General features: G+C 53.3%; 9 protein-coding genes across 9 annotated transcripts; 5 read left to right on the forward strand and 4 right to left on the reverse strand.

Annotated features, from left to right (window-relative positions):
• Window positions 1-448: 448 nt before the first annotated feature.
• Window positions 449-1,501, forward strand: Triagg1_9327 (uncharacterized protein; the record flags this gene model as incomplete). The annotated part of the gene is made up of 1 exon (XM_062904273.1): window positions 449-1,501. The coding sequence occupies one exon, from the start codon at window positions 449-451 to the stop codon at window positions 1,499-1,501; it is 1,053 nt and encodes a 350-aa protein (XP_062751772.1).
• Window positions 1,502-1,915: 414 nt separating this feature from the next.
• Triagg1_9328 (uncharacterized protein) lies at window positions 1,916-3,297 on the forward strand (the record flags this gene model as incomplete). The annotated part of the gene is made up of 3 exons (XM_062904274.1): window positions 1,916-1,966; window positions 2,062-2,601; window positions 2,671-3,297. 3 exons carry the CDS (start codon window positions 1,916-1,918, stop codon window positions 3,295-3,297), a joined length of 1,218 nt encoding a protein of 405 aa, XP_062751773.1.
• Window positions 3,298-4,493: 1,196 nt separating this feature from the next.
• On the reverse strand, window positions 4,494-6,077 carry Triagg1_9329 (uncharacterized protein; the record flags this gene model as incomplete). Its single annotated transcript, XM_062904275.1, has 2 exons — window positions 4,494-5,432; window positions 5,640-6,077. The coding sequence occupies 2 exons, from the start codon at window positions 6,075-6,077 to the stop codon at window positions 4,494-4,496; spliced, it is 1,377 nt and encodes a 458-aa protein (XP_062751774.1).
• A 674-nt stretch (window positions 6,078-6,751) lies between these two features.
• On the forward strand, window positions 6,752-7,365 carry Triagg1_9330 (uncharacterized protein; the record flags this gene model as incomplete). Its single annotated transcript, XM_062904276.1, has 3 exons — window positions 6,752-6,900; window positions 6,973-7,077; window positions 7,200-7,365. The coding sequence occupies 3 exons, from the start codon at window positions 6,752-6,754 to the stop codon at window positions 7,363-7,365; spliced, it is 420 nt and encodes a 139-aa protein (XP_062751775.1).
• A 742-nt stretch (window positions 7,366-8,107) lies between these two features.
• Triagg1_9331 (uncharacterized protein) lies at window positions 8,108-9,598 on the reverse strand (the record flags this gene model as incomplete). The annotated part of the gene is made up of 1 exon (XM_062904277.1): window positions 8,108-9,598. One exon carries the CDS (start codon window positions 9,596-9,598, stop codon window positions 8,108-8,110), a length of 1,491 nt encoding a protein of 496 aa, XP_062751776.1.
• Window positions 9,599-11,804: 2,206 nt separating this feature from the next.
• On the forward strand, window positions 11,805-12,697 carry Triagg1_9332 (uncharacterized protein; the record flags this gene model as incomplete). Its single annotated transcript, XM_062904278.1, has 2 exons — window positions 11,805-11,842; window positions 12,067-12,697. The coding sequence occupies 2 exons, from the start codon at window positions 11,805-11,807 to the stop codon at window positions 12,695-12,697; spliced, it is 669 nt and encodes a 222-aa protein (XP_062751777.1).
• A 988-nt stretch (window positions 12,698-13,685) lies between these two features.
• On the reverse strand, window positions 13,686-15,344 carry Triagg1_9333 (uncharacterized protein; the record flags this gene model as incomplete). Its single annotated transcript, XM_062904279.1, has 2 exons — window positions 13,686-14,496; window positions 14,569-15,344. 2 exons carry the CDS (start codon window positions 15,342-15,344, stop codon window positions 13,686-13,688), a joined length of 1,587 nt encoding a protein of 528 aa, XP_062751778.1.
• A 1,916-nt stretch (window positions 15,345-17,260) lies between these two features.
• Triagg1_9334 (uncharacterized protein) lies at window positions 17,261-18,966 on the forward strand (the record flags this gene model as incomplete). Its single annotated transcript, XM_062904280.1, has 2 exons — window positions 17,261-17,507; window positions 17,576-18,966. 2 exons carry the CDS (start codon window positions 17,261-17,263, stop codon window positions 18,964-18,966), a joined length of 1,638 nt encoding a protein of 545 aa, XP_062751779.1.
• A 1,300-nt stretch (window positions 18,967-20,266) lies between these two features.
• Triagg1_9335 (uncharacterized protein) lies at window positions 20,267-24,482 on the reverse strand (the record flags this gene model as incomplete). Its single annotated transcript, XM_062904281.1, has 4 exons — window positions 20,267-20,812; window positions 20,894-23,695; window positions 23,778-23,873; window positions 23,994-24,482. The coding sequence occupies 4 exons, from the start codon at window positions 24,480-24,482 to the stop codon at window positions 20,267-20,269; spliced, it is 3,933 nt and encodes a 1,310-aa protein (XP_062751780.1).
• Between the last annotated feature and the right edge of the window lie 234 nt (window positions 24,483-24,716).

The following is a 24,716-nucleotide window of genomic DNA, read 5'->3' on the forward strand; positions in this document are numbered from 1 at the left end:
TGTTCGATTCGATGAGGTTATTATGTGTCATAGAAGTATTGAAAGTATCAGTAGGTTGCATGCAAAGATAGATTCACTTATAATTGTGCTCTTAAAGTTAAATCTCACGAACAAAGTCAATCGGGTTGAGATTGTGGTGGCGCATGGGGAATCTCGATAGTCTTTAGTCTTATAGTTCAGTTAGCCTTTGGGTCTCTTATCGCAAGACTCTGGGCAACTTGTTGTTGTTTGGCTTTGTTTAGGTTTGTTTTCCTTTTCTGGGCCGTTAAATACAGGATGATACCCCTGCCTCCTATCCTGTTGCTTCTCTTCTGCAATTACACACTTTCAGAATATACCGTTCGCAACCCACTACACTCTGTACCGATATCAATCAATAACTAGGCTCATACAGAGGCTACTTTTCACACCGATTCGGTGTTCATCTCCTATCATTCAGCAAGCTACAATGGCTCCAGGACGATTCGGCCGCCGGTTTAATTTCGCCGCGTCTCTATGCCCTCGCATGACGGAGCCGGACACTTTGACGGAGCATATAAGGATCAAAGTCGGAGAACATGTCCGTCGCGGGGACTATTCTGAAGTTGCAGGGTATACTCAGTACGAAGAGTATAACGAACACGATGGGTATACTCCAGGCGAAGAGAACACTCAATACGAACAGCATACACACGACGAAGAGTACACTCAAGACGGAGTAAATACTCGTCACGAAGAGTATACTAGAGACGAGGAACAGAACGAAAATAATATTCGTGTTCCAACTGATGGTCCAGATGATGGAGAAGGGGGAGGACGAGGACGAGGACGAGAACAAGAGGCCGTCTTCAAGGGCGCATATGGATGGTACACGATTGGGAATGAAGATGAGAAAGATGTCGAACGTGGCCTGCTTACACCCCAAGCTGTCCCCATGGTCGAGAAGCGCAAGGTCTTGACTTGCACTCGCGCCGAAGCATTGGAGATGTACCAACCCATCGAGGAGAAATTCAAGGCAAGCTATGGGACTGCCGACGTCCGAATGGAAGTCCGACACAACTTCACCGAGCAACTGGTCAGAGTCCTCCCGCCGTTCGAAAAGAAGATGGTCAAGATGAATGCAGAGTTTCACGGAGCCAAGGACGTCATTCGGTGGTTCCGCAATGTCGATATAGACGATGATCTAAAGGAATATAGCTGGGAGACAACGTACCGAGTTCCCCGTCTGACTCCCAAGCAAATTGACGACACTTGGGAAGATCTGCATCACCTCGCATACCACAGCAGCGTATACTTGATGAGCCGCATGGAACTTAGGACTAGTGTCTTGAAGATGCTTTTCGACGAGCAGACGAAGCGAATTCAGGAGTTGGAGGAAGAGCTCGAGTGGAAGAATTCGGTGGAATTTGGTGTTGTCGAGTTGAGGGAAGACTTGGAGACATTGAGCGAGAAGTCTGCAAAGCGTGGGAAGAGGTCTTTGGTGAAGGATTTTGTTAAAAAGGTATTTTGCCATCGTGGATAGATGCAGGAATTTGTTAAAAGGACAGTTTGCAGTCATGGATAGATGGAACAAGTCTCTGGTTTCGAGGTTATAGGAATAGTTGGGTACTTGGGTAGTTGGTATTAACAAAAATGAGAATTAATATATTTAACAACCCGTGTCTATCATCTATCAGGTGAATGCAAGTGCATCACAGCTACCCTGCACTAAAGTACCATTATTGGAATCTAGCCCCATTTGGTGGTGACATCGCATCGACTGCCGCGTATCGATAAGCTCCTCCAGACATCCGCTCTCGCTTCCTCTCCCAACCGCAACTCAACTTCTTTCCTCTTCACCAACCGGCCGCCGCTCATTCAGTTTTGAGACTCGAACCCGAATACGAAATATATCATACTGCACCGCTATCCATCCTTCACACCTGCGGCCTCCAAGATGGCGGACCACGAGAATTCCAGCATCAAACACAGTGACCACCTGCTCTTGGTAAGCTCATCCTCGTAGTCACTGCTCCCCATCTTTCAAAGCTTCCTCTGCCTCTGAATAACTCCCGATTACTGATGCATCCGTCTCTCTCCCAGGACCAACCCCTCCTACGTCTCCCCCACGAACTTCTCCGCAAGAACTTCCGCGCTGCACACTTCACCATCGAGAAGGACACCTCGTCGCTCAAGTCCCTCCTCAAAGAATCGGCGACCGCGGCTATCGCCGGCAAAGCCTCACAACAAGATGTTCTGAAGAACCTGGACTCCATGATTAGTCGTATGCGAGGCGTCAAGCGCAAGCTCGGCGCTTGTGCCGAGGAAGAAGCTCGCTTGCACGAGCAGACGGCGGCGCGGATCCAGCACCTCAATGAGCTGTACACGATGCAGAGCGTTGACGATGTCAAGTACGAGGCTTGGAGCAGGAAGCGGCTGGATCGATTGTTGACCGACTACCTCCTGAGACACGGCTATAACAACAGTGCGAAGGAGTTGGCCAGCGAGAAGGGCATGGAGAATCTGGTCGATGTCGAGACGTTTGTTGCCATGAGCCGGATTCGGGAGGCGCTGCTGAATCAGAGCGTTGTCGAGGCGTTGGCTTGGTGTACGGAGAATAAAAAGGAGCTGCGCAAGATGGATGTAAGTCGTGCTGTGCTACCATGCTTTTATTTCCCTGTTGATACATCCATATACTAACCAACGTGGCAGAGCAAGCTCGAATTCATGCTGCGGCTGCAGCAGTACATTGAGCTCATCCGCGCGCATTCAGACAAGGAGGCCATCGCCCACGCCAGAAAATACATCATGCCCTACTGGAATACGTACCATAAGGAGGTCAAGCAGGCATGCGGTCTTCTGGCCATCCCCCCAGACGGCACCACTACCGGCATCTACAGCGACCTCTACAAGGCCTCTCGCTGGAACGAACTCGCCGATGTCTTCACCACTGCCCACAACAGCCTTCTCGCCTTGCCGTCCGTGCCACTGTTGCACGTTGCCCTATCCTCGGGACTGTCGGCTCTCAAAACACCGGCCTGCCACTCGTCGAATCCGGACGACGCCTATAACGAGGCGGGATCCTCTACGTTGGGCCACGGCGTTTGTCCCATTTGCTCGACGGAGCTCAACGACTTGGCTCGGAATGTGCCCTATGCGCATCACACGAAGAGCCACGTTGAACATGACCTCTTCTTGCTTCCAAACGGCAGAGTGTATGGTAAAGAGCGTCTGGATGACTATGCTAGAAAGTCGGGCCTGCCGCCTAGCATGGTCAAGGATCCCATCACTGGGGAAGTTTTCTTTAACGAGCTGCTCAAGAAGGTGTTTATCACTTGAGTTTCCGTGCTGCTTTTGCTATTAATCTTTCACTTTGTGTGTGTGGATATGGAGACTGTCGTTTCTCCTTTTTTTTTGTTGACTTGGCATGATAGTCTTGGGCATTAGGAAATGGGTTAGTTGGTTTAATGGTTTTTGTTCTTGGTTGGTACTTTCAGATTCACAGCATGGGCATTTGATTGCGGGACTGTACAGCTTTCTTCTTAGCTTTCTTTTTTTGGTCTTTAGCTAGGGCGTTGTGTTACTCTAAAGCATTGCTGTTGAGTATTCTTGACGATTTTTTCAATCATCACCTCTTTTTGTCACATCATGTTTCACCGTGCCGTGATATCTCGTCATCGTAAAAGGCAATGGATAATAAGGGGCAGTCAATAAAAGCAAAATGCGTTGAATTTCCTCCCTTGACCCTCCAAGAGTACCATACAATACACAGAACACGCATACCATGTTCCTTGACCCAATTCCTTGAACGAAAAGATAAATGAAATGGAAAGCTCCCTTAATACATCCACCACACAAACAAGCCCCTCCCATATCGCAAAAAAGCAACATGGCGAATTCCACCCTCGCCAGTTTAGTTTCTTTGTATGATAGCATTCGCCTCTTCCCATTCTTTTGTTTTTTTTTATCCCCTCCGTCTCTCCCTTGCAAGAGTTCCAACTACACAACCATAGAGAACAACCTCCCCCACCTTTATTTTCACCATCAAAGGAAGAAGAAAAACTCCTCAATCGCCACACCCCGTTTTTTGTTATTTGAGTTTGCTCCCGCCCCAGAATTCCAACTCTACCATTTCCTCCGTTCCCATCCCCACCTTTGCTGATTTCAAAAGGAATACAAGCGGGGTGCGGATAAACGCAAAAAACAAAGTAACGAGGCAAGGCATGAAAACGAAAAACCGTTTGCGAGGGTTGATAAGTAAGCCTGTCTAACGCCTCTGTCCACTCCCTGCTCTTCTTCTTCCACTTCTTCTCCTGCTTTTCGTCTTCCGGGCTACAATAGTATAGTAGTGAAAGTCGAAAAGCCTTTTGGAGAACAGAGTAGAAGAGGGATTGGAGAGTGAAAAGGAGATATAAAGAGCTGCTATACGCACAAAAGTCCCAAAACTAGGACGGATAGGATGTAAAAGCAAGGGGAAAAGAGAAAAAGGAGGTCATCATTCAGTTATAGGATGACATATGCGCCCAGGCAGGACCCTATCTGCCGTTCCCTCCAAATGCAAAATTACCAAAAACGCCTCCTCCTCCACCGGGAGTCATGGGCCCCATATTGGGCAGCCCGTTTGTGTTGTGGCTCTGAGCCGGAGTCGTTGCGAGATGCGCGGTGCCCGTGTTGGGAGTGCTGGGAGTGTTGCCGTTCTGATCGCCGCCGTGGCCCATCATGGACATGGGGATGCCGATGTCAGGGATGCCCAGGCCCCAGACCTTGCCGAGATGGTCGTTGGGGATATCGCCGGTGAATATTCTGTCGCGCATCTGGAAGAAGACCTTGCCGGTGAGCAGGGAATCCGAGCCAGCCTGGTGAGCAGACCCGATGCGCTTGACCTTGAGAGTTTCCGCAATATTCTCCAGGCCCGACTTGTGCTCAAACTTTTGCAGGATTTCCGTGGTGCCAGGGTCGGTGGGGGTGAGCATCCCCGAGTTGTGAAGCTTGATGGCGAACTTCATCAGATGCTTCACGTCGTATGTCATGGGGAAATACAGCTTCATCTTGTGGTCAAAGTCCACCTCGTCGTTTGGAAGGGGGGTGCAGATGAGCAGCTTCGTGAGATAGCCAAAGTCGTAGCCACCGTGGAAGGATATCCATCGGACGTTATCGAAGCATACCAGACCCGACGGTATTAATAAAGAGGCAAAATGGTGAGGGTCGATGCCGTCACGCTCCAGGAGGTTGAAGTCGATGCCGGCCTGCTGGAGAGACTCGATCGACTTCTCGTTGTACATGTCGTCTTTTAGGGAGAATTTGAAGTTGAACTGCCACGAGTAAGGGAATGGGCCCCCGTTAAGATGCCGCCTTGCTGCCGCGCTGAGGCCCAGCTCAGGGCCCGGTCGTGCTGGTGGTGTCTCGCCTTCTTCGTTGAACAGCGTGATGCCGATTTGGATGACTTTGAGCATATCCACGTTGGTCCGTAGACACTGGTAATGGTAGTCACTCTTCCCTCTGAAACCACCCATGGGCCTTGCTACAACGCCAGGAAATTCCGTGTCCTTTTTTTGCGATTACCACCCCACTCGGTCAGCGGGATTGATCCTCCATAAGGAAACAGAAGAAAAAAAGAAGGGCAAAAATCATCATCAAGAGCAACAATGGGCTCGCAACGCCTCAAACAAGACAAGACTCACCATGGCTACATAAGGGTACTTGTCAATGATGTCTCTTAGCACGGCCATCTCCTCCTCGAGGTTGTGTTTCCAGACTTCGCGTATCCGGCCCTTGTTAGCTGGCTGCGACCGCAGTGTGGGATGGTCCATCAAGGCATTGTGCTGCACCTGGCCGCCATGCTGCGGCTGCTGGAGGGCCGCCCCTGGCCCATGCGCGAACCCCATCCTTGCGCTCTGGCTGCCAAAGCCCGTGTCGGGGAAGGCGGCGCCGCCATTGAGGGCTGCGGCGTTGAACGAGTTGATGTTGTTCGGCGTGAAGGGGTTCAGCTGGGCATTGGCATTGAGATACTGGTTGCCTAGAGGCCCTCCCTGCGGCTGGCCGTGAGAGGGGAAGCCGGGCTGGTGGAAAGGCGCGCCGACGCCGGGCCCGCCGCCGAAGGCCCGGAGCTGGGGTGGCATGAGATGAGGTGCTGGATACTGATGATGAAAGGGTTCAGGGTCGACGGGGCCGGCGTAGTAGCCCTGCCGAGGATTGGGAGGCGGGTAGCTGTTGTATCGTCGAAGGCGGCCGCCGCGTCGTCGAAAGTTGTTGTTGTTGGAGTGCTGTCGTTGCGGAGTAGACTCGGGCTGTCTCTAACGTGACGAAGGGGGGGAATATCTCGAATTTCCACGGCCTCTTCGGGCTTGCATTGGGCACGAGGGCTGGGCGCAACAATGGCCTAGGCGGGCGGCAGCGGCTCTCAGCTCTCGGTTCTGCGGCGAGGCTCGTGACTCGGGTGCTGCGGTCGAGACAGCAGACGTCGTCGCGGGACGGTAGATATCAGATAGTGTTGGGTAACAGATAATTGCAGTGTACTGAACAGGGCTTTCTCCGCCTGCGGCTCTCTCTCTCTCTCTCTCTCTCTCTCGCTCTTTGGGGGTTTTTTTTTTGTTCGTTTTCGTCTGTTGCCTGTGCGCACGCCTGGCTGATTAGTCCGTAACAAAATACTCGTGCGGTTGATTAACGCTCTGTGGATGTTGCAGAGGGGAAGATGATTATCAAGATAAAAGAACACGATCGCTGGTGTTTCGTTCTGGAGGAGGTGACGGAAGCGAAAGCCTATCCTAATAGCCGGAGATGGCCCGTGCACTACATGCCGCCAGCAGCCACCAAATTCTCGGCCACCGCATTATTCCGGCCCCAGCATCTTGACTTGGCTGCGGAACTTCCAATCGAGCCATCCAAACGGCCTGTCGAGATCAGATTGCAGGCACCCTCAATCGGCATCATGCTGGCGACAAGGTACGGCGATGATGTCTCTAGCTGACGCTGCTTTTGCATCTACCGGAATGGCTAACCATTGCGCCCTCACAGAGCACTCCGAGCGGCCCACGGGCCCAAGCCCAACATCACCGGCTTCAACATGCGAGCCCTCAAAGAGGCCACTGGCCAGCCCCGATACGACCCTTGGGAGAGAGCGTTGGTCTAACCCTTTCAAGTTCCCCTCTGGCAGACTCCCCCAATTTAAACAAGAGAGAGACAAAGCGCCAGAGAGCAAGAACATGGACGAGTGAAAGCTAACTGGGGATATCATCGCACAGCGAGGCATGGCGATACAAGGGCACCTTTTCCAGATGGAACCGATTCAGGAGCGGCTTCCCCGGCTTGGGAATCGCGTCTGTTGCCTTCGCCGGATACTGCGCCTACGAGTACCTCTTCCTCGACGACGGACACCACGGCGAGGGACATGGCGAGGGGCACCATTAGAGCGTCTTTTTTTGCGAGCGACGGTTGTCAGGAGATGCGACGAGGGGTTTCTGAGAACAGCAACTTGTGTGTGTGAGAGAGAAAGAGAGAGGAAATGTATATACATCTCTCAGAAGAGAAGAAAACTCTGGCCTGGTCTTTCGGCGGGCAAAAAAAGAATCCAACACAAATCAATATAAACTCAATTTAGAACATGGTGTAGCGAAACTATGCTAAAAACAACACAATATTAGGTATATGCCCAGCTGCACAAGAAGATGACTTTTTTTTCTATGCGAAGACACAAATTGTAGTGGGCTTGACTGCCCAAACACATCAATGGATATCATATGTACACTTGAAGCATGAACCCCTTCCTCTTTGAATGAAAAAAAAAAAAGATAAACAACATTTGAATTCAATCATGTTTCCTATCATAATTCTACGTCTCTCATATAAACGCTAGTTTTCATTCTTTGCTTCCGGGATATGCTCCGCAGCTGGAGCTCCCTCTTCTTTTTGAGAGCTCATCCCAGCTGACATGCCTCTACCGTATACCGCGTAGGATGAACGAAGGGAAAAAGGGGGAGAAAAAAAAAAGATCAAGAGATTAACAAAAAGAAAGTCGAGAAAAAAAAAGAAATATGTCATCATAAAAAAAAAGTCCGACGCCAAATTTCATGCCAGAACATGGTTGATAACACCGGCTATTTGCGAAGAAACACCCAGACATGCCAAAAACTTAGATATGCAAGAGGTCGTGTTATTGCCCGACGCCGTTGACAACGTCTAGGACTTCTTCGACGGCGGCTTCCAGATCGCCGACCCTCTCCTTGAGAGTCTTGTTCTCGGCTTTCAGGAGGCCCACCGTGTCCCAGGCGATGCTGGCATCCTGGCCCTGGCAATTGCGGCACCCGTTGATGTCCTTGTTGGGGTCGCCAGAGATGCCCTTGAACAGCTTCTGGAACGTGGACATTTGCGGCGGCTGAGAGTTCCGGAGTGGCCGAGGGGCTGCGGATCCTCCAAAGGTCGATGTCCTTGAGAGAGGGATGGGCGGCGCAGGACTGTCTACATCGGATATGATGCTTAGCGCCGTGTTGGTAGGGCTGCGAGGTCGAGAGAAGATGCTGGCAGCTTCGACGCTATCCTCATCCGTCTCGAAGCTAAAATCGGTCTTGGAGGTCTCACCGCTGCGCCTCCATCCTCGCTTGCGTTGATCGTCTTCGACGCATAGGTCTTCTGATATCGATCCTTCAGATGGCGTCAGGAACTTGTCTCTGGCGTTTGCCCGCTCTTCCATCCTCAGCCTCTTCTCTTTGTTCAGCTCCTCCATCAGCGCCTGCATCACATTCTCAGTGTCGGCCAGCTTCTGAGCCATGCCCTCCAGTTGCATCTTGAGATGTCGTGTTCTCGTGTCGGCCTCGGCCTTTTCGTCATCCATGGCCTCCTTTTCGGCCATCAGCTCCTGGATCGTCATGTTCTGGCGGTGGTAGGCGGTTTGGAATTTCTTCAACAGGCCGGTCGCCGTCTGCTGCAGGTTCATAAAGGCTGACGGCGAGAAAGCCTGTCCATCGGGGGGGCTGCCCTTGGGAAAGAGAGACGTTTCGATGTTGAGGTTGAGGAGCTCGTCGTTGTGCGCCACCACGGTGGGCGCAGGGGCGAGAACCTTCATGGCCGGCATCCTGGAAGTAATAAAGGAGAGGGCAGAGCTGCGGGCGGGCGAAGAGGCGGTATTGGGCCTGCTGTAGTCGCTTTGGTTCGACGCGCGTCTATCCTGACCGACTTCTCCAAATGAAGTGCGACGCGTTGCAAGAGGCGGATTGGGGACCTGAGGATGCGAAAAGGGTGTTGAAGGTACTGTTGATGATGTTTCGGGGGCTTGCCCAACTGCTAAAGGAGTGTTGCTAGTAGTAGCGGTTGCGAATTCTGATCTCGACCTCGAATGGCCTCTGGGAAGCTTGGTATTGTGCCTCGGCTTCAGAAACGGCGGCAAGTCGGGACGTCCAGCGTTGTCTTGATAGGAGATGCTAGTAGATTGACGGAGAGGAGATTGATGTTTCGGAGGAGAAGCTGGTCCCACATTGAGCAGGGCGTCTCTTCGGTCGACGGAGAGGCGAGGATTGGGACGAGGCGTCGGGGTCGCACGAGGTGTTGATGGGTAATCCAGGGCCAAGCTTAAGCTCGGTGAGAGAGGAGGAGTCTGAGTCTGAGTCTGCTCATACCCCTGGCCGGGGGTTGCAGTCGAGCTGCCCATTGCACTTTGTTTGGCGCGGTGTAGAAAAGTAGTGGAGTGGAGAAGTGGACGGAATATTGGACCAGACCAGCAACCAGCCCCCCCAGTATCTTTCGCGATCGCTACCGATGCTAGACGCCACAGCGGACTTGTTTCTTTTATTCGTTTGAAGGATTTCTTCTTCTTCTTCTTCGTCACTGTAACTTTGATTCGATATAAGAGCTGGATTGAAAAGAAGATGTTGTGGTTTTTTCCCGTCTCGCCTGGGAACAGGAGGGAGAAACGGGCCTCAGTCAAGGGTTTAGGGGAGCTCTGGATGATGGAAGCCTCAAGGAACCGGGAAACGTGACCCCGATTTTTCTTGCGGTCCCTTTGAATCCGAGAGTCGGCGCAAGTTTTCGACGTCGATCCCGCGTCCGCGAGTTATTCGCTCTTGGCCAGCGACGGACTCCACCGGGGCGCAATGCAGAGTGGAAAGCGGCCGAGCAGAGCAGAAGCAACGTGTGCGCGCAAACGGATGCAGCGTGTACCTGAATGTAATGCGTATGCAAACCTATGCAAACGTACAAGCAGAGCTGCAGGTCGGCTGCAAGCGCATGCACAGGATGCTGTGAACGGTGTAGCGGTCACGCACAACTCGACTCATGCAGCAAGACTCCAGTCAAGACGTCCAGGGGGGCCTCCTTGTCTTTTTCTCTTGCCCGTCAGCTGTGCAGCACCCAACGGGTCCGTTGTCCTCGCGACCAAAACAGAGTCTGTTTCTGTTTCACTGCGAGAATGTCTCTGCGTCAAGGCACTTGGGCAACCTGTATGTCTCAGATGCGTGGGAGCAACGGCATGTGAGAGGCCCAGCTGGAATGCTGATACACCGGACGTCGGCTCTGGGCGGCCCACCGAAACGGGCAGCTCGAGGCTAGACTTGCGATCAGATGTCAAGCCTTGCGAAGCTAGTTCGGCGTACCTGCGAGCACGAAGCGTGCGGGATGGAATGCAGTTGGGCTCCCCAGATTTGTGCGTTGTCTGTCTGTCACTCGCTGGCTGTGGTGGACGGGGATCCGCAACACAAACGCGGGCTCTGGTTCTGGCCAGTCGGTGAAGCGACAGCACGAGTGCCCGTACCTGACCCAGGCAGCGAGCAAAAAGAAGCAAGCAAGGAAGCAAGGTGGATGCAGTCAGCAAGGCAAAGCGAGACAAGAAAACAAAATGACGGATGGCACAGCACAGGGACGAGTATGCAAGAGTACAGTTGACGTGGATGTGGATGTGGATGTGCAACGTGGACGTGGACGTGAGGGGAAAGAAGAAAAGAAAGTTGGTTGCAGATTGTGATGGATAGCAGGGACATGGGCAGTCACATTTGATCTGTTCTCTGTATCCCACAGGCCAATTGCAGCTACAGCAGGCATCGCAACGTGGCGGCCTTGCGCGCTGCATGCAAAGAGATCCGCGCCAAAAGTATGTGCTCCAGCTCCGTATATCCGTATTGATAAACCACCGGCCACCACTTGTACTTTGCCGTGCCTTGTTTCTGCATCTCGAGCCCATCGTGTGCCTGTGCCGGTCCGAGGCTGGTGGATGGTGGGTGGTGGGTGGTGGGGGGCCGTTCTTCAGCTGCCGGCCAGTCCGGAGCAGCAGCCAGCCAGTGCGTCGGGCTCACTAAAGCTCACTAAAAGTCGCTAAAGATGCAACTTGTATTGGGGTCGAACCATATGTGATAGGCTCGCTCAGCTCTCATTTCCATGGCCGTTGCAAAGTAGAGTGGCTGGGTAGCCTTGATGGATGGCGAAAATAAACTCTTACGATGCTCATTAATGCGCGAAGCTGGCATCGAGTTGCTTCTTTAATAAGGCTAGACGTCATGTTGAGACTCTATCGATAGGTACTTTGGCTGCAGACATGGAACATAACAGGCGCCACAGCAACGCATCCTCTAGAAGAGCCCAATGATGGCTACAAGATGTTACCTTGGTAGTAATGATTCAACATGGAACTTGCTATAGGTACATAGTGAAAGAGTTTATGAATGATCAAGCACTGATAATAAAGATAGCACGCACATGCACGCTGTAGATTTGGGTGAGGGATCTCGGTTATTAAGCTTCCAAGTTGTATATATCCATCCACTGGCATATATATCATTTACAAAAGCTTCTCTTTTATAGGGAATCAACCATCAATCGTATCTATTCCACTGAGCCCAAAGAGTGATTCTTTCCTCTCTCCAAAGATGACGTCTCGTAACTCTGATATCATAGCTTCTCTGAGGTAGGTACGTGCTGTCATCAACTGCACAAGGTATCAAAACCCTCCTCAGTATCAAACTCCTTTGTACTTACATCCACGCCTCTCATCGACTTGCAATCAAACACTCCATATCCAACAAAGAGAAACGTCTCCAATCATTCTCATTCCCACCAAGGCTTCTTTCGTTAATATCACCACTACGGGCACCCATGATATACAACTCACTACAACGACAAATCATTCAGACAACCTCTTTTACACCCACATATCCTCCTCCTCCTCTACTACATCATCATCATCGCCATCCTCTCCGTGATGCCTCGAGTTAAACAAACCCAAGCATCAATACGCTTCCACTCCTTCTCAAACACCCTCCTCGCCTACTTCGTCCCCATCTGGTCCCTCCTCAACCTCGCCCTCGCCCTCCTCTCCACCGCCGCCTGGGTCGCCGCCCGCTCCCGCATCCTCGCCGGCCCCTGCAAAGACTCATCCTACGGCCAGAGCGGCGGCTGCGACTTCACCCGCTGGGGCCTCTACTTCTTCGTCTCCGCCAGCGCCAGCATCAGCACCTTCGCCGCCATCTTCATGGCCTTCACTTCCATCCTACGGCCCAGGCCTTCCGCCCTCGACCCCATCTGGGTCTTCCGCGGCGTCTTCTTCACCCTCATCCCCCTCATGACAATCACCTGGATCGGATGGAGCACCCCCGACAAGCCCACTGGGATCCTCAAGTTCCCTCGCGAGCTCGAGGAGCAGGCCACGCCGCACGCGTTCCAGAAGCCGATGAGAGGCATCGGCGGTGGCTTCATTTTGGAGGTCATGGACCCGTGGAGGGAGACAATGCCTGCCTTTATACTGCTTCACATCAACTTGTAAGTGTATACCTTGATATATTCTCCTACGAAGGACATAACTAGGTATTGATACTCTTTTTTTTCTCTTCAGGTTCATTGGTGCTTTACTCGCTGGATACTCCACCGCTGTCTGCCATCCGATTGCTCCTCCAAATACTCTTGCTCATGCTTGTAAAGATCGGACGTCTGAGGGCCTTGTTTTTCTCCCGATTGCATAATTCAGATCACAGAGGGCATAGGGGAACGGAAGAAGAAATACGGATAATCCCCGTCACACCAGATCGACAGTGCGTTGTGAGTAGTAGTCTGGGTGCACTAACGGGTGCTTAGGATGTTCGCCGGTGCCCGGATGGTTTCATGTTTCACTGGGGCTTGTGTTGGGCTACGCACGTACATTGTTACCGGTAGTCTGATAATTAGAATCTTCAGCACGCAATCCATCATGAGTTGTCCCATTGCTCGCGAGTAATTGCAAACTGAATCATCCATTATTAGGTTGGTAGTCGTATTCGTATGCCAAGGCCGGACAGCGTCAAACAACTAGGTACCTAGTAGGTGCTAAAGCCCTTCGATCATTGCCTCCTCAGTAGTGAAAAAAAGATCCGTCCTTGGTAGTTTAGCAAAGAAAAAGACTGACTCCAGTGCCCACGGCTTCCGCCTCGGGTGCCGGATGGTCAACTCCGAAATGAAAGCAGATGGTGGTACTCGTACCACTCAGTACCCTTACCATGATGAAGCGCCGTGTCATATCCCTCAACAACACCCGAGCGCCTCTTCGCCTCCAAAACAGTCATTCCATCGTTCCAAATCATGGAAACGCCTTGAGTGGGAAATTAACAGAATGGCAAGAAAAAAAGCAAATTCCCGTATATACCCTGCCAAACCCCTGCGCCTGGAATGTCCTCGTACAGTGCATAATTCGCTTAACCCAAAAAAAAAATCAAAGCGGCGTGTCCGCTTAAGCACGTCCATCAGTGTTCGCCCCCTTTTCTTGTAGTTCCTGTCCGTGCTCATCGCAGCTCAGCAGAGGGAAAGTACCGTGGCCCAGCGAAGCCTCGAGTGATGACTGATTGAACATCGATGTTGCTGCCTGGGTCCTGAGACGAGCTCCACATCTTCAGAAGAATGAAGCGACCCGAGACTGGTGGATCGAACTTGATGGTGCACTTGCTCTTCTTCTTCTCAATGTAGAACCGCGCGTGAGGAGCGAGTAAACCACCGCCACCGACCGCGCGGACAGCTTCTTGGGTGGCAGTAGCATGCGCATCCAGCGCCTCAGAAAGCGAGAAGCTGGGCGCACGGTCGTGACTTCTATCCCTTTGCCTATGGATGATGTTGTGGCGACGGGTGTGATGGAGAAGATGATCGTCCGAGGTGTCCTGAGGGCTAAAGGGCATGACGATATCCTCTGCATCAGAATCTGGACTCTCAAAGGGAAGAGAGCCAATGCGATTGGGGGTGCGATGGAAGCGTGGCCCGTCAAAGCCGTCGTCATCGTCGTCTTCCTCATCGCTGCACTCTGTAGTGACGCGGAAATCGGACATCTCCCTGCTGAATTCCTCAGGCATTTCGGGTAGATGATTGTCATCGTCGTCAGGTCGATATACGTAAGAGGTCCTGGTCCTGGTACTTGTGGTGCCGTCGTCGTGGTGCTGAATAGAAATTATATGGCGAGGCTCTCGCTCCAGGACCAATGCACTGTCCCCTTCTCCAGCTCGTGACCGCTGCCTCGAAGTCGGGCCATATTGGATCTGATATTGAGCCGTGCGATTCAGCATATCGTCTTGGTTCATGGTGATGAAAATCATGCCCTCTCGAACTCTGTGGAAATCGAGTCAGCAACAATGAACTATTTAAAACCCACCAAAGGGACAGATGCCGGACAGAACGTACGGGTGGGAAAAGTTGGTGGCGCATGGAGCCTTGATGACGAGCTCTTTCAGTGTGAATACCGTCGCGCCTTGGTGCTGCAGAATAATATTGCATCTGTTCCCCTTGGTGCAGTAGACTGAATTGTCGTCCTTGAGGATGTTCTCGGCCGCGTATGACGACTGGTTGGAGAACATGCCGCCGTCGCAGCTCACAATCTCCATTCGCAAATGGCCCGGCTCTACCTGTCCGTATCTGCCATATCGGAAGGCCTTGACACCTCCGGAGCCGAGCCGGTCCGCGTCCAGCTTTCGGCGCTTGCTCCGGCGGTTGTCCTCTGGCGAATCATGCGAGCGGAGAGGCTGGGGGAGTGAAGTAAGAGAGGAATGAGTGAGGGCGGAATGGGTCAGGTCGAGCAGTGCTCTGAGATTGGAGTTTGCCTCGTCGAGGGAGCGGTCCAGCTCCTCAAAGTTGGAACTTCGGCCCTCCGTGGCATGAGCATGCGAGCGCGGGAAGCGTCGTAGCGAATAGCGCCCGCTGTACTCTGGGTGGCGCTCTCTGTCTTCGGCGCGGGATGCCAGCCGCTCGTCGAGGTTTCGAATCCGCTCGGCTCTGCGGGCGGCCGTGGGAGTCCACTGAAATCGCGGCGGCGAACGGGGAGCCGCAGCGCCATCGCGGCCTCGCGGCGAGTTGAGGGTGCGCAGAGAGGACAGCGTCGACGGCGGAGACAGCGGAGGGAAGTCTTGCAGCGAGTCTCGAGGCCGCTGGGGATTCTGTCCCGAGCCCGACCTCGACGACATGGCGGAACAGCGACTTGAGCTTACCCAGACCCTGGCGATGACGTCGCCGTAAGACAAGCTGCTGTGAGGTTGAGGTTGAGAGGGTCAGGATGGATCCGGCTCAGCGACAAGGACGGTTGAATGGTTGGGCGATTCGTGGTCGATGCGAGCTGCCGGGGTTGGTCGTTGATGCGACTATGAGGCAGAGGCGTGAGTTGGGCGGTGCTCAAGTGACCCAAACGGCTACTGATGTTGGGCAGTCGGCAAATCCCATTCAGCCACCGAGACTAGGAACGGCACCTAGCAGGGGTTTAGATGGACGAGAGGAGATGTGCTGGGAAGTGGCAAAGGATTAGGTAGGTGGATGGATGGATGGGTGCAAGGGAAATGAGGTAAAGATGGAAGAGATAGGGATGTTTTGATGCTGTAAAGAGCAGAGGCGCCACTGTGGAAGAGTCATCGGCCTGATCAGCTCATTGTCTCTTCGGGGGGATTTTTGCCTCTGCCTTATTGGCGGCCTTGGAGGGCTACGAGAGTACACGGCTAATGGCCGGCCTCAGCTCACTCACCCAATCGATGCTGAAGCTGCTGACGGACAGAGATGGATGACAAAGCATTCGAGTCAATCACGGTCTGAAGATCCGGCCGGTTGAGCGAGGCAAGACAAAGAGGACAAAGAGAATAACTGACGCCTTGAACATGTAAGATTGAAGGTCCAGGTCATCAATTCTCAAATTCTCGGCGTGCTGGGGACGGGCATGTTTGGCGAATCCAACGCGGGGTCGCTTAGTGCTAGTCCTGCCGCTACTGGCTGTACCCTCTGCGTTAGCCGCTGAGGACCAGACAAGGTTGGCCTGGAAGATGGATTGATATTGCGAGCTCGAGTCTAGCAGTGCAACATTGCAGGTCAAGATGCTATCTGGGGCCAATGATACTGGTTGATGCCGGTGATGGCGTCTTTGGACTTTCAACCAGCCCCGCTGCTGGAACCAGCACGAGGATGGTAAGATGCTGTAGTTTAGTATTCGTCGTCGTCAAGTTCTAGAGATACAGTACAAGTACTTGGACAACTTAAATCGACCCTGCATACTAACCGTTGTACTGTCCTCTTCCCCTCAGCTGGTGGAGCCATGCGGATACTTTCTCTCGTCAAGGTTCTCACGAGACACGGCATTACGTTGTATCGTAAAGATTGGAGACTTTAGCTTGACGGTTAGCTATGCATGTAGCCGAACCGACCCCATGGTCATGAGAGACGGGAGAAATGCTTAATCACAGCTCCCGGGACTTGCGGGCTGATCTGAGAATGGCCCGTCATTTTTGGTGCTAGAATAATAAACCAGTGACATCAAATCAGCTCAAATGGAAGACGATGGACAAATTCAACCTTTCAAGCATACCCAGTAGTCAATATCTACCTTAATATCTCACCGAAGAAACCCGGCTAGTGGACTCAATACCAAACATCGAATCCATACCTACTAATCTTTACAGCAACTCCCCATCGACCCACTGTTAAAACGCTACCGCAGTCCAGCAATAGAATCGCGCTGCCACCTCCGTACCTTTTTAGCACACTCTCGCCGTCCCCTAGCGCCACTCCCCCCAGCGCATCAACCGCTGCACGGCTGCACGCAAGGCTGCACGCATCTTCAACCGCCTTGATATCCAACCTGCTCTCTGCATCTGCCACCAAAGTCACTCTGCATCGCATTCGTGTGCATGTCTCTGGAGCACCGCCAGTGCCAGAGCTGACGGGGGATATTTAAACGGCCCCAAGTCCAAACTCAACTGCGTCACTCATCTTGAAAAACCGTCACTTGAGATCCCTCCAAAGCTTCGCAGCCTCGCCTCATTCCGAACCTCAAAATCTCTTGGTCAACCATTTTCCGTCTTCTCACCGCACATCTCATCATTCTCTTCACAAACCGGTGACAATGGAGCAACAGCCGAACAACGGCGTCAGTGAAGCCGGCGCAGCACCCATACTAAACACCAACGGCGGCGCTTCTGCGATGAATCCCGATGCCATGGCAGCCATGATCATGTCCACCCAAGGCTTCATACCAGACGGCTCTCTCGCCGCCACGGCCATCACAGATCCCTCAATCATGGCTCCCATCATGTTCAACAACGGGAATCCCGCTGCTGGTCTCGCTATGCCCGACAGGGCCATTACAGCAGGTAAACTCATCCCCCCTCCATGTTTCGCTGCAAGCTTCATTCATCTCACACACATCCTCTCTCTCCAGATGAAATCGCCCTCTATGATCGGCAAATCCGCCTCTGGGGCATGGCCGCCCAGGCCAAGATCCAAAACGCAAACATCCTCCTCATCACCATCAGAGCCCTCGCCAACGAGATCGCCAAGAACCTCGTCCTCGCCGGCGTCGGCTCACTCACCGTCCTCGACAACGCTGTCGTCACCGAGGCCGATCTGGGCGCGCAGTTCCTCCTCTCCGAGGTCGAGAACCCCGTTGGCCAGAACCGCGCCGAGGCCGCCAGCGCCGCGCTGCGCAAGCTGAATCCTCGTGTCCAGATCCACGTCGACGCAGAAGGGGTCAAGGCCAAAGGGCCCAGCTATTTCGCCGGCTTCGACATCGTCATCGCCACGGATCTCGATCCCGACTCATTCAATCTCATCAACACGGCCACTCGTCTCAATGGCAAGGCCTTTTACGCTGCAGGAACACACGGCATGTACGGCTTCATCTTCAGCGATCTGATAGAACACGACTACGTCATTGAGCGCGATCTTGGAAACGTCGCCACCGAGCCCAAGCAGGAGACGCGCACCAGGTCCATCGTCGACGTCAAGACCAAGAAGGAAGGCCCCAAAGTCATCGAGTCCGTCACAAAACGAGAGCTCTATTCCACCTGGTTCCTCGCCAGCGACGTCGCCAGCCTGCCTGAGGAGTACACAAAGTCCAAGCGCCGCCTAAGAAGCGTGTCCCCGACGCTCTCCTGTTTGCGCGCCCTGTGGGAGTTTATGCAGATCCAAGGTGGCCGTCTACCAGGCAACCGCGAGGACCTCAAGCTCTTCACCCAGATCGCCACGCAGAAGCACAAGGCACTAAACCTCCCCAGTGAGACGCTCAAGCCCGAGTTCCTGCGCAGCTTCCTGCAAAACCTGGGCAGCGAAATCGCTCCCGTCACGGCCATCCTCGGTGGACAACTGGCGCAAGACGTCATCAACGTGCTGGGTCAGAAGCAGCAGCCCATCCAAAACATGGTCATCTTCGACGGCACCACAATGGAGGCCCTCATGTACCCCCTGCACCCGGAGGGCATCCTCGGCGCAAATCTGCTCTCCCTTGGCGGCGCCGTCGACCCCATGGCTCCCAACGGGGGCATCATGATGCCTCCCGACATGCCCCTCGCCCTCGACGCCAGCATGGTCATGCCACCGCTGGATCCGACCGCCCTAGCCCAGTCGCACGGCATGCCCATGGGCATTCTTCCTGCTGTCACAGACGCCGATTTATCCGGGCACATTGCCATTTCTCAGCCCAATGCCGGCCAAGTACCTGTGTCAGCAGTTGGAACTGAACCCGTATCCGCACCTCCAGCTACGGAATCTCAGCCGCAAGCTACCACAAGTGCCAACGATCCGACAGGCGCACCAACTCAGGCGGCACCCTGAGATTAAGCATTCATCAGCGGAACACGGGGAGAAAAGGACATTTGGACTCCATGGTATAAATGATGACGAGATCCACGATATACAAGACGTGTTGAGGCATTAGGGAGGTTTATCAATCAGAAATAAAGAGTCGATAAATCTATACTGACGAAGGGGGGTGGACAGGATACAGAAAACAAATGGATTTGGGCATATTGTATGTTAAGAGTGTACTTTCATAGTAATCGGCACATCATCGTGCCTCAAGAGATCTTTGCAAATTTCACAGCACAAAAAAAAACTCAAGTCAAAAATAGTCATCATAGTGGAATTCTCATCATTTATTCCCTCAACTCCTATAAAAGGAAAAGAAGAAGAAACTATCATCCCATCTCTCCTACCAGAGAGTCCAGGCTACCTCTCATGCAATGCACAGGTAGAAATAAAAAACGTAGAGCAAAAAAAGGAACAATGCCAACACCTCCTCCCATCTATCACAGCCGTCGTCGTAGCATCTAATGATCAGAGTCTCCCAAAATTTTGTTGTCCCCTTCCCTTCCATATGCTACCAGCAACCAGTGTCCCAGATTTTATCCCCTCTCCCCTTCCAAAACCTTCTGCCTTCCCAAGGCACGAGTAGACCACAAACAACGGTCCTTCCAGAGGGTAGCTTCCCTATTCTTCCAGACTGACCGATGGGAAACACTATAAAAAGAGAAATGGGAAAAGGTAAGGAAGAAACTGAGATCTCATATTGGTACACCAGAAAAGCGGGAAATCGAAAAACAAAAACTTGGAAGAAATAATGTCGTTAATCTTTCCGTTACTTTCTGCCCTCATCACAGTCGAGAGCCAACGAATAAGTAGTTCACTGCTATCCGCCAAGAAGCGGTCGAAGCCGTGAGTTCAAAAGCAAAATGGGAAACGAGGAGAGGAGCCCCGAATAAACAAGAAGAATAGATTGCGAATCGAACGCAAGTCGAGGCTTGCCGAAGTATAAGCGCAAAGAATAGGAACGCAATGTTGAAAAGAAGAGCTAAGATTCAGTTCATGTCTCCTCTGAACGCCGACAAAATGCCGAATTAAGTAGCTTTTGGTATCTGGATATTTTTCGTGTCTGCCATATCTTCTTTGAACAGACGTCTTTTTTTTCCTGCATGTCCGGTTTGGTCCAATGACTGCTATGAGGAAAGGGTATAATCGTGGCGATAAATCTCGCAAGAGGGGGTAAAAGGTGGGCCAGATGTGTTCGTTTCTATATACGTCATCCGACGAAAGTGAGTGCTTTTCTTGAAAAGTCCATGGCGTGGACTATTTTCCTTTATTTGCTTACAGCCTCTGACTGAGACGTAGAGTCAAGAGCGGTGGCTGGAGTTTCGGTAATAAGTTGCTGTTCGGCTTGGGTGGTGGCCAGGGCAGTCTCCCTTCGAGCAGCCTTCTTCTTTGATGCTGCTCGGCTTGGTTTTTTAGATGTTGTGCTCTTAGCACGAGAACGACCGGGCGCACTTGATTGAGTAGAGGCGGCGACGTTGGGGGTTGCGGGTGCTTTAGCCTTTCTTGGGCGAAGACGACGTGACGAGGTCGTGTCATCCTGAGAAGCTAAGGCTTCAGTAGAGGCTGTACTTGGAGGAGGAATGGCCGGCTCGGTAGGATTGCCAGCACCTTCATCAGGCAGTGTAAAGGGCTGGTCGAGATCCATTTCAAGAGTCATTGTCCGTCGTGGAATAGGAGGGGCATTGCGTGGGAATAGAGGTGGCAGTTGAGTGATTGGCTCGGCAAATCGAACAGACCAGTTGGGGTGAGGAGCCACAGCCTCATAGTTGTTAGAATCCCCTGGAGCCACTGGTTGACCAGGTGTTTCCCGTTTCTATCTGGAATCATCCCGGTCATTTCCTGAGTCTGCTCTGTCCTGCTTATCAGCCTTGCTTCGCTTCCGAGGTTGATTGACATTCCATCCTCTGATTTGCGTTGGGCCAGAGCTCGGAAGGGCGGCCAATGAGCCCGTTTCCTTGTGGTCATAGGGAATTGTCTTCAGCTCGGGCTTGTTTGACCATGCTCGGTGAGCGGGGACTGGGGCGGGTTGTAGTTTGCGATATTTTCCAGATCCCGCATCAGAAGACCCGGAAGGTGTGGATCGATGACGATGCATCGAGCCGTGGAGCCCTTGTGGCGTCCCGGGAGGGCTCTGGGCCATAGGGCCAGACATGGGCTGCGGGTTTCCAAAAGTTGGAGACAGAATTTGAGGCGCGTAGCCAGGACCAGACGGTCCCATGTAGGATTGCTGTTGCTGAGGGTTGGGCAGGATTCTTTCCGGTCCGATCGACGGCATAGGAGCAAGGGGTTCGGCAGCAGGGTATCCATGGTGGTAGGATCGAGCCGGAGCAGGATTATAGTAGTTGTTCATGGTATGAACAGCCGGCCTCATCATAGGGTCTCGCATCATGTCATCCTGGACAGGCTGAGCCCGGCCCCGAGGAGGTCGGAGGGGCGGAAGGGGTTGAGGTGGGAGTGTTTCGGGGTTTGGGTTATGAGAGAAGGGCATCCTTGGAGGAGGAGCCTGTGAATAATGCTGCTGTTGCTGTGGCGGTAGCGGCTGTTGAGGAGGTGGTGGCGGCGGCGCCTGAGTAGCAGGCTGCTGGGACGACCAGTAAGTACGAGGGTATCCCGTGTTGGGACCCGGAGGAGGCACAGGAGCAGCTTGTGCAGGAGCCGGCGCCGGACCGGGGCCTTCGGGGCCATAGTTTGCCATACGGCTACTTGCGTAGACTGGCTCGATCGGCCGTCCAGAGCCCATGTGCATGTCCCGAGGTTCCGGCACGTTATACCCATAGGAAGTGTAGTAGGGTTGGTGCTGTTCCTGGACAGGAGGAGCCTGTGGAGGAAGGGGAGGCGCAGGATGCTGCTGATACTCCATAGCCCTTGGCGGCGGTGCATGAACCATGGACTGCTCGGGCGGAGGTTGCTGGTAGGCAATGGGCTCTGGTATAGCATGGTGAGGAGGGTGAGAGACGGCGACATGACCGGGGCCGACTGGCTGCACCGGCGGGAGCTCTCGTTGCGGCTGAGGATTTCGGATGTATCCTCCAACAGGCTCAATAGGGGCATGCTGGCCGCTCATGGGAGCATGGCTCAAAGGAGCAACGGGTGGCAAATCTTCGCGTTGGGTTCTCATATCGGATTCCAGCTCGGGCATGGGCATGGGCATGGGCATGAGAGGAGTCGGGGCCTTGATGGTGTGGCCCTCGGGTTCCTGCAGACGAGTTTCGACGTTGCACAGCTCAGCAAGGAAATTGAGGTTGAGGTTGTTGTTCGTCTCAACAGCAGGCGCCCCAGCAGGTTTGGAATCCGTGAAGACATCTCTAATGGCATCATATCTTGCAGGCTTTGGTGCAGGCACCACAACTCGCGTGTTCTCTTCCGCCTCAACAAATGCAGTCGCGTAGGTAAGAACGGACATGGCAGCAAGGCCACCCTGAGACGACTCGGCAGATTCCTCCTCGGTAACGACCTGCTCATCAGTCTCAGGCGAAGTCTCCACGACCTCGGGCTTGGACTCGAGCTCCAAGGCTGCCGTGCCTAGAGATCGGCCGCGAAGTTCTTCATCGGTGTACACGTACTCTGTGACGGCAATATCTTCCAAGGGAATGTCGCCCATCTTGCAGAAGCGCCGCATAGCTGCATTCATCTTGACTCTTACAGGCTCATCAACCACACGACGATAGTTAATCGTCCTCTGGAATGAACGTGAAGCGTGAGAGATGCGACCAGAAGGTTCGGCGATATACACCACGGGCTTTCCGGGCATGACAAACGGCATGGTAGGCTCCGGCTCGTTTGTGCTGTTGGGCAAGAAGATGCCATATTTGGGGTGGAGGCCATGCTTCTTGACGAGCTCCTGGTCGAAATCAGATGGACGCGTGTTGGAGTAGTCATAGCCGTTGCACCAGTAGTCAAAGTGCATGCCATTGCTGTTGGGAGTGTCGAGGTATTTACCTCGCTTGGCGCGAGTGTGGCCCTTGGAAGAGTCGTTGGAGCTGTCGCGGAAGCCAATATCATGGTCATCAAACCAGAAGAGCCGCGGAGCGAGAAGGCGGCTGTTAATGCCCTTCTCTTTCATGGACGGTCTCTGATTGTACATGCGGCAGCCGTACTCGTCAGGCTCCGAGATGTTCTTGGGCAGGGGTGGGCTCTTTTCGCGAGCTGACTGCTTGCCGTTGGACTTGACGACAGCAGAAGTGGTGGCACCGTTGGGAATGACGACGGGTTCGGGAGAGGCAGGAGCGGAGTCCTCTTCCGCTGGAGCGCCTTCGATGTGAGCTTCAATTTCAGTTGCCAGGAGGCCCTTGGCGGGAGCAATTGGGGCGGCAGGCAGAAGCTGGCTATCAAAGTTGCTGCGAGTCGTTTTCTTGGGTGTGGGCTGGCCATCCGGCTGGTCTTGAGCACGGCGCTTGTTGCTGCCTCGGCCTCGGCCACCTCTTCCTCCTCGAGTGGTAGAAGAGGTTGTGGTGGTAGGCACGGCAGCGGCGGCAGCCTCAGCATCGCGCACTTTGTGCCACATCTCGGTGCCCTCGACGCGAGAGGGATAAGGCACCAAGTGGCCATCCTTGTAGCATTCATAGATGCCAAAGTCATTGTCGAGCTGATGATCAGTAATTACTTTGTACTCATACTGGTCATCGCTGATCTGTGGTGGTATCGCGTCAGTAAAAGGCGCCTGGATGAAGCTGCACTCATGACCCTCGGGCGGAGGCTAAAAGAGGCTAGAAGGGTGGAAGGGGGGACGGTGTGCCGATCAGGGCATCTCATGACTAATAGAACAGCAGAATACTTACATCGACAGGGAGATCTCTTGATTCCAACGCAGAAAGAATGCGGAGACGGTTGCCTTGACCGTCGTAAAACTGTTCTAGAATGTCCTCAAGACCATTCTGCGAGACGGAGAGCTGTCAGCTAGAGTACTACCACGGAAAGAATGGATGAAAAAAAAAAGGCAAAGCCGAAGGGGGAAAACCCCGGCGTAGTTAGGGATGAAAGGAAAATAGACGTACCTTGAATTCCTGTTCGAGGACATACTGCTCGGCATCGTAAGTGCCTTCAGCGAGCTGAAGATTGGCTTCCAGCTGGCGGTCAAAGAGTCGGAGCTTCTCTTCGAGGCGTTCCTGAAGCTCTTGCAAGACGGGCAGGTGTTCGCTGGTGAATCGATGTGAGTCCGACCTTTGCAGGATCTCCTCGATGGTGCGGTCGCAAAGCTCCTGCAGGGCGGGCTTGAGAGCATGCGCCACGGCCTGATAGGTAGCCTTGAGATCTCTCTGGCGCTCGTAGGCGGCCTGGACGCGGGAATCTGCGAAGCTCTTGGCTCGACCTCTCCGCGTGCCACCGCGGCCAGTCTTGGTATATGTTGATTTGGTTACGCCCGCATTCGTCGTGGAAGCGCCTCTACCGCCGCCTCGACCTCGGCCAGCACGGCCACCGCGCCCACCTCGGCCGCGGCCACGGGTGGCAGGCTCCCGTGTGAGCGACTCGTTCTCAGCAGCCATGGTGAGAGACGAGCCCGACCATGTATGAGGCGAAGGAGTGTGGCGTTGCGGATGAGACTTGGAGATGACGGGAGATGGTGAAAATAGTGAAGATGGGAGGCGAGGGGGATATTTAGATGGGCAGCTGAGTGTGTGAAGATGGGGAGAGAGGCGTAGAAAAGGCCTGGTGTCTGGGAAGAGAAGAGAACAAAACGCAGCTTGTGAGTTGTAAAGCCGGGGTCAGGCCAGCCAACC

The sequence above is a fragment of the Trichoderma aggressivum genome (assembly GCF_033847375.1).
Source record: "Trichoderma aggressivum f. europaeum strain CBS 100526 chromosome Unknown scaffold_051, whole genome shotgun sequence".
NCBI lineage: Eukaryota > Fungi > Ascomycota > Sordariomycetes > Hypocreales > Hypocreaceae > Trichoderma > Trichoderma aggressivum.